Source organism: Symphodus melops (assembly GCF_947650265.1).
Source record: "Symphodus melops genome assembly, contig: scaffold_134, whole genome shotgun sequence".
Lineage (NCBI taxonomy): Eukaryota > Metazoa > Chordata > Actinopteri > Labriformes > Labridae > Symphodus > Symphodus melops.
The window spans coordinates 66,075-74,397 of NW_027636617.1; the positions used below are offsets into that span (position 1 = coordinate 66,075).

General features: G+C 43.4%; 1 protein-coding gene across 3 annotated transcripts; it reads left to right on the forward strand.

Annotated features, from left to right (window-relative positions):
• The first annotated feature begins 571 nt into the window (after nt 1-571).
• On the forward strand, nt 572-8,024 carry LOC306819298 (uncharacterized protein). 3 transcript variants are annotated; one of them, XM_079373073.1, is made up of 3 exons: nt 572-689; nt 5,910-6,104; nt 6,257-8,024. In XM_079373073.1, the coding sequence occupies exon 3, from the start codon at nt 7,096-7,098 to the stop codon at nt 7,837-7,839; it is 744 nt and encodes a 247-aa protein (XP_079229199.1). In that variant the 5' UTR covers nt 572-689; nt 5,910-6,104; nt 6,257-7,095; the 3' UTR covers nt 7,840-8,024. The 3 variants fall into 3 exon arrangements, with proteins under 3 accessions (XP_079229199.1, XP_079229197.1, XP_079229198.1); XM_079373071.1 differs by having other exon boundaries at nt 5,910-8,024; XM_079373072.1 differs by lacking the exon at nt 572-689 and adding an exon at nt 2,415-2,974 and having other exon boundaries at nt 5,910-8,024.
• The last annotated feature ends 299 nt before the right edge of the window (nt 8,025-8,323 follow it).

Sequence of the window (8,323 nt, forward strand, 5' to 3'; positions counted from 1 at the left end):
GTGCTGACTTTAAGGTGCTTTTATTGACTTAAACAATTTTAAATAGAGCAGCATCTTCTTACTTAGCTGATCTGATTATATTGTATAAAACTTCTCGTGCTCTTGCTCACAAGGATCTGGCCTGCTGAATGTGTCTAAAGTCAGGATAAAGACTGTTGGTGAGCAAGCCTTTTCTTTCTGTGCACCAACACTTTGAAACAGTGTTCCTGTGGACATGAGGCATGCTCTGTGGATGTTTTTAAAGCAAAGCTCAAGACCCACTTTTACTCGGTGCTACATGTCCTGGTTTGTTTTTATTGTGTTCATGTTTTTGATTTGATTAAAGAAACCTGTACAGCACTTTGACTGAAAGCGCTTGATAAATAAAATTATTATTAATATTATTATAAAGAAACACAGGTGAGACAAACAAACACAGGAGGTGAGACTGGTGAGGTCAATAAAGGGAGAGAAACCAAGACAAAGGGAGTAAAGACAAAACTCAAAAACAGGCTCAAAACTTGAAGGAGTACCCCAAGAAGGAACAGATGGGTGACGTCACTCAGCGGTTTGCAGCACGGAAGGAGTGAGTAGTCCATTTAACATAGAGGATCTTTGGAGCCGTTTGCAGCCTCATGGTGACAGAGTGCGCGCGTGTGATGGGATTATTTTTACCTCAAGCAGAGGACAGAGGACAAACCAAACCAGAGGTGAGTTATCATCAAACGTGTTCTTTAACCGCTTCAGTTTCTCCATGACAACCGCTCAGTGCGCGCGTATGTACGTGTGCGCGCACGAGTGTGTATGTTTCGTTCTAACTCAAAGTCTGCAGATTGCATCAAAGATCTAAAGTCTGTGATTTGAACGCTTCATTAATCATGCATTTGTATAAACCGTGAACGTAGCGCGCGTGCTCCGTTAGCGCGGACGATGAATTGGTGTTCGTGTCACATAACGGACAGACGAACACCGGAAGCCTCCTGCTGCTTGGTCTGAACGTGTTTAAAGGTTGATCTCTGGGGATCAGCTGCTGATTGGTGCTTATGGACACAGGTGTCTTCCTGTTGGTCTGATTTGATAATAAACAGTATTAATGCTGACTGTAACTCTCTAGAATATTAATAATAGTAATAATTCAGCTCCTATTGAATCTAATGTGTTCATGAGTGCTGCAGCCACCAACATCAGACAGGAAGTGACCCTGACACCCCTTCACAATCAAAGAGTATTGTTAAATATTTCTCTGTTGCGTTCATTCATAAAATACCTGCTGGAGGAGAAGACAACCTGAAAGTGAAATGAAAAGAACTGAACAGCCTCTTTATGATTAATATTGATTCCATAATCGTCCAGCTTAGTGGATGACATCATCAATCACATTCATATTTAAATGAATCGTTTCTTTAAAGACGTAAAAAAAGAACCAGAAGTTTTAAAGGAATCAAGTGAAACTTGTAAACGTGAAGGGAAAGGGTTAAGGTACGTTATTAACCCTGTCTTTGTTCCTCTTAAATGAAATTATTCTATTTCAAAAATTCAGCTTAGCATTATTAAAGTCTGACCCTCGGGAGTCTGACTTTAATAACAATGTGATCACTTTCAGATATGTCTTTATTAAACAGGGACGTCGAGGACTCTGTCGATGGACTCGTAATAAAATCTGTGTTAAAAACAGCAGACCTTCATATGTTTACATGTTAAAGAGTCTACAACACAGTCTTCAATGTTTTTCATGCTCATCAGTTCGTATCTGGATCTTTGAAAACATGTGACCTTTACGGGGCATGTCCTCAGGAAGGTACATATCGGGTCATCTATTGGGGGGCGGGACTTGTCGAGGCAAGACTTAAGGAAAGTTCATACTGGGCTGCTATCGGGGGCGGGACAAGTCAGGAGGGCGAGTGTGCACAAGTATATCTTCGAGTTATTGCATCTTGCCACAGCTCTTACTGGCATCACTGGTCAATCACCTCCGCCACTCCAACACAGAAACAAATAAAACATTTTAAATCCAGGCTGTAAACAGGATTCTTTCTGCAGTTAAAATAAACCCTGTAATCTAGACCCAATTAGGAACCACTGGTTTCTGCAAAAAGCATCAAGTGGACACTGGAGGAACTGCAGCTTTTTCACACTTTGGCTTTGAGGTATTGACATTTTAGCTGAAACATGGCGCCTTAGGTTAGAAGGTTGATTGATCACTTTCGTCAGAAATGGTAATTCCTGGTTTTCAAATGTTTTAACAAATACGGACCAAAACTTCCCACCATCATGACCTATTCTTGGATTGTTTGAATCCTGCAGACCTGCACGTTTCACCCTCTGTAACACACATGTTTGAGTATTTAAGCAGCACGCACTTGTGCATGATTTTCCTCATTGCTTCTGAGACACAAACAATCTTCCTTTCTCATTTATCGCCTCTGATTCCACCTCCTCCATCCATCCATCCATCCATCCATGCAGCTAGTCTGGTCCCAAAACCTGCTCCCTCCCTCCCTTCCTTTCCTCCCTCCTCCTCTTTCTACAGCAGAATAGCGGAGGAGAAAAAACTAATATTTCACTAGTGATAATAACTGAAGCAGTGTTCACAGCCACAGAAAGAGAGAGAGAGAGGAATCATCAGCGCTGCAGCAGAGGATCGCTCGGCTGTCAGAAGCACAGGAATGATAATTAGAAAGAGATTGACTCGACAACAAGAAGGAAAAGAGGAAGAAAAAGGAGGAGAGGACCCAGGCCTGCAGCAGAGAGGAGAGAGGGATTGAAGAGGACGAAAGAGAATTGATCTGAATCTGGTCAACAACAAGAAGAAGACGAGGATAAACCACTGAGCTCCAGCAACACTGGGGTGTTTTTCATTTTTAATCGGAGGGAAATGATGGTGATAGCAACAGTGGTGGAGAAGATAGGTTAAGCAGGGATCAATAATCCCCCCTCCTCCTCCTTCTCCTCCTCCTTCATCCCTCCATCACCTCTGCAGGAGCTGCTAAAACCTGTGAGACACTGCTGCCTGCGTCTTATTTCTGCTATTCGCTTTTTCTGGATGCTGCATTGTACGTGTGTGAGTCTGTGTGCATGCCATGTATGAGTAGCTGTGAGCTATATAGGCCATGAGGGCCGACGGTGTGTGTGTGTGTGTGTGCGTGTAGCATATGTTAACTCTTTAGTGTGCGATGCATGTAATGCCCGAAAGCTATGAGTTTAGCGTGTACGTGTGTGTGGATTGCAGATAACTTGACTGTTACATTTAAATAATTGTTACCCTGAAATATTATTGAAATACAAAGAACAGTTCAAGTCGCCTACACTGCATAAAAGGAACACAGTGATCTGAAGCACAACACCAATCATTGATCAGGTTATCGATTAATCGACCAATCATTGACTTAAATAACACCTAAAACATGCTTGTTCCAATGTGAATGAGATAAATATTGGAGGGTGGTTTATGAATGATGACATCAGCTGATAAGGACTAAACATTTAGACTTGATGTTCTTGTGTGGATCTGTTGAGAAGACGAGGTGAAGTAAATGTTCTGTCACCAATTCTTCTGCCTCTTTGAGGCAAAAAACCCCACAGAATAAATGTACTACTGACTGTACATTTAAATGTAAGACAGTGTTTGATGAGGTTATGTGGGCATTATGGTGTTTAAGGTAACAACTATAAATGGACAAGTCTGATTCAAGCCCCCCCCCAAAAGTCAGGTTGATTCTGGCTAACAGATTTCAACTTTGAGATGCGAGCAGAGATGCGCCGCCGAGCGTGTTTTCCCTACAGCTGCTTTCTGCTCTTACAGTTTCTCAGAAACCTCGTGGGGTGATTGACTTGAATTTCCCTCGGGATCAATAAAGTATCTATCTATCTATCTATCTATCTATTACTGTTTGCGCTAAAACTTATAACATGCAAGGAATAGTTATGAAGAAAGATGGCTAGCTTCCTGTGCAACATTTACATAGTTAGCTTCCTCTATAAGAAAGATGGTCTTAGTTAGTGTTCAGTCTCTTTACCTGATAACAGCTGAAGAATAACCTGCAGTCTGCTTCAAGCCCAAATTACAATTTTCATATTGAATTATCTATTATTTGTATTAGTTTGGTCTTATAACGAGGACGAAGACAGAGGGAGGTGGACTAAGACGTAAAGTTGGACTAGGACAGAGGAAGGTGGACTAAGACAGAGGAAGGTGGACTAAGACGTGAAGATGGACTAAAACAGAGCAAGGTGGACTAAGACAGAGAAAGGTGGACTAAGACGTGAAGATGGACTAAAACAGAGCAAGGTGGACTAAGACAGAGGGAGGTGGACTAAGACAGAGAAAGGTGGACTAAGACAGAGAAAGGTGGACTAAGACGTGAAGATGGACTAAGACAGAGGGAGGTGGACTAAGACAGAGCAAGGTGGACTAAGACAGAGAAAGGTGGACTAAGACGTGAAGATGGACTAAAACAGAGCAAGGTGGACTAAGACAGAGGAAGGTGGACTAAGACGTGAAGATGGACTAAAACAGAGCAAGGTGGACTAAGACAGAGGAAGGTGGACTAAGACATGACGATGGACTAAGACAGAGAAAGGTGGACTAAGACATGAAGATGGACTATAGGACAGAGGGAGGTGGACTTAGACAGAGGGAGGGGGACTAAGATGTGGAGATGGACTAGGACTGAGGAAGGTGGACTAAGACAGAGGGAGGGGGACTAAGATGTGGAGATGGACTAGGACTGAGGAAGGTGGACTAAGACAGAGGGAGGGGGACTAAGATGTGGAGATGGACTAGGACTGAGGAAGGTGGACTAAGACAGAGGGAGGGGGACTAAGATGTGGAGATGGACTAGGACTGAGGAAGGTGGACTAAGACAGAGGGAGGGGGACTAAGATGTGGAGATGGACTAGGACTGAGGAAGGTGGACTAAGACAGAGGGAGGGGGACTAAGTCAGAGGATTGTGGACTAGAACAGGGAGGTGGACAAAGACGTGAAGATGAACTAAGACAGGAAGGTGGACTAAGACAGGAGTAGGTAAGTTGACTATATGTAAAAAGAATACACAAAACTATTGGAGCTATATAAATGGACCTTGCGCTCTGTTCTTATGTATTCGTGCTTTAAAGATCAAAGATGTGAAAGGTTTAAAAAGGTTTGAATGGTTTTAGCAAGCCGCTCCAAAAATTGGCTGTTTATGGTTGCAGCATTCACCGCAAATGCATGCTATCCCTGCATGTCCACTAAGGTCCTTGTTTAAGTTTCTGACAGGCTCAGATGATGATTCTTAAATGTTTATTAGATGTCTTTATTTTATGACGAGAGGAAACCGTACTGGTCCCTTTAAAGCCTCATGATTCCATTCACAAAAGTGGTTGTGGAACCTGGGAGTTGCTGGTGTACTGCTGCCTGGATTGGTCAGTTTTGTGTTGGATGTTGGGTTGCTTTAGTGTTTGAAATGGTTTGCTTAGATCCAACACAATATTTGTGGAACAAAGTATAAAAAAACAAACAAACCAAGCCAAGCAGCACGGCCTTGCCCAGCAATGTTTTGCAATGTGAAGTGTCTGTAGGATGGAAGAAAGAGTGACTTAATGAAGAGAATAAATCATATTATATATTAGACACCTAGAAAAAGGATCTTACCTTTGGACATACTTGAACCTGCCTCTGTAAGGAAGATGTGATCCTTACCGGCTTATATGCACCCAAGGATCACACTGGAGTGAGTTTTCAGCCATCAACTGGAGAAAATATCAATGTTTTGTATCAGTTGTAATTCAGACCCTGAAATATGAAAAAAATAGGTGTTTTACTGTGCAGGAATCCTGCTTTTATGAAAACCCAGGACAAACGGAACATAACTTTTCACAAAAAAATAGATATACTGATCTCTTTTACATCTTCTCATCGACTCTTTCTTTTCCTCTTTTCATGGAACAGATGGACAACATGGAGATGGACCTTGATATGCCATCTACAGGGTGATAATGTTGCTGAATCTGAGATGCCTCATTGCATCCAGCAGGAAGAGAAATGTCTGAAATGACATTTAACCTTTGTGAATCACTTCCTCTGACAGACCGTCTGCAGGATGACAGCCTGAGTCCTGCAGGTGAACCCATGGACCCGGAAGAGGTGAACCTCTGCTCTTTAAAGTTTGTCAGAAGATGATCTTCGGTAGACATTACTTTTTAATTTCATGGAGTTTTGTGTTGCGTTAATGTCTCAAGGGGTGTTTTTAGGATTGAGAGAGTCTAAACTCAATTTGCGCCTCTATTCTTAACCAGAAAATATCAAGGCTGTTTGATTTGGAACATTACCATTAAAGATCTGACCCCAGGATTTTCTTTTGGGGCAACCCTGGAAAAGTGGATATTAGTCATCTTGTTTGCCAACTTGTTTACGTCAGTGCATACTGCATTTTTCTGCTGCAGCATTTGAAAAACACATTTTGTAGATGCTCATGCTGGACAACTCAACAATAATATTTGACAATATGTCTGACTCAGAGGGAAAAAGGAAGTCTCCAACACCAATGGTCCCCATTTCTGGTTCCTGCAAACCTAGATTCTAATCTTCTGCATGGAGTGCAAAGAGTGGATACAACTGACTGATTGACAAACAGATAGACAAACTGTTTTAGTTCAGGAAAGTACATCTCTTCTTTTTATTGGGCCTGTTTTTACCTTTCATGGGTTTAAGTCCCACTAGAAACACCTGACTGAATCCGGGGATGGTCAACCACTTGACAAACCTCTCTGATCGCAGCCAGCAAGGACGAGGTCCATCTTGATATTCAAGTTAGAGCTCCAAGAAGAGAGAGTCCTCTCCCCCCCACTTACCTCTAGTGGGGGGGAGGGTGAAGGGCAGCTACATTTTTAAGGTGTAGGGATCAGGGTGTAGTTTGATAGTTATTAGTGGTTGGGTGGTAGATTAGTCTGTAAAGTAAGGCAGCTTTATTTTATCTGTGATATCTAAGTTTAGCAATTAGCTTAGCTCCAGGTGTCAGTGTACCGCCAACTGTAACAGCTAGCTGTTTCAAGGCTCTTTAGTTTATAAGTTAGAGCATAAGTGAACCTGGTTCCCAAACAATTAGCCTGTGTGCTAGCATTCAAAGCCGTTAAACATGGATGCTAATCCTGGCCCAGGTCAAGGCAGCCCAGAAAGCCCAAACCGGGCCGTGGAGTATCTTCTTGAACTTAACAACATCATCGAGAGCCAACAGAAGCTTCTTGAAACCCAGCGGCGCCGAATCGAGGAGTTGGAGGTCCAGCTTGACAGGCTCAGCAAAGAGAACAAGGACCTGCGCTTGGACCGACAACCTGTGGCTCCAACTGCTCCTCCTCCTGAACCTCCTCTCCCTCCTCCTCCGCCACCGCCTCCACCGACCCAGACAATGTCAGCATCAATTTCTACCAAGAGTCACCACCAATACCACAACAGCCAACACCAAGTTCCTCCCCAACCTCCTTCTTCAATCTCCCTCCACCACAGCCACCACCTCCACCACCAGCATTATCAGCACCCCCACCACACCACCACCCACCACTCCTACAACAGCACCAATAGCACTGGTATGACTGCTATCCCGGTTCCTGCCCCTGCTCCATCTTCTGCCCCAACCTCCATCTCGATCCCAACTTCAATCCCAGCTCCGATGTCCTGTTCAGTCCCGGCTCCACCTCCACCTCCTCCAATCCCGCCAAGGGATCAACCAAGAGCCCATAGTCGGCTGACCCGAGCTCCATCCACCAGCACTGGCACCAACACCAACTTTGTGGAGAAAGAAAAGGAGAGGCTTGAGCGCCTGCATCGAGCCAATTCCTCCAACAACCACCACGCCCACACGCTCCACCACCACAAATCGTAAGTAACAGTTTAGGTTTTTCTTCTACAATCAAAGCCAAAGGTAGCACAAAGAGGAGGGCAAACCTAAACTCAGTAGTGGACCGAAATCAACAAAGCATACCTTCTGAATACTGTCTCAAACAGGTGGTCCAGTCACAGGACGCCATATTGGTAACTGCTCAGTTATAAGAAGGAGTAATGCCACTTCCTTCAGATTCTCTCACTTTCTCACTGTGATGCAGAGAGAATTTGTTGGTACATTCAAATAATTCTGTATTTTGAATGGTCACGTGATGATTGTGCCATCACATGATCTGCTATAAAACGTGTGTTAATATGGCATATGTTCACTAAGTTTACATAATCAAACTTGGCTTGCAGTCCACTATGCCATTGTCTCTTTGCCAGACTCATGTCAATCTTTGACTTTGATAGTGACTAACTTGCTGCTTCTCTCACGCAGGTTTTGTAAGTAGTATGTGCCCACATGCATTATATGAGTTAGA

Bases quoted from the DNA above. Each gene is read 5' to 3' on its own strand.
- LOC306819298 (XM_079373071.1), top strand. From the start codon at position 7,096: ATGGATGCTAATCCTGGCCCAGGTCAAGGCAGCCCAGAAAGCCCAAAC.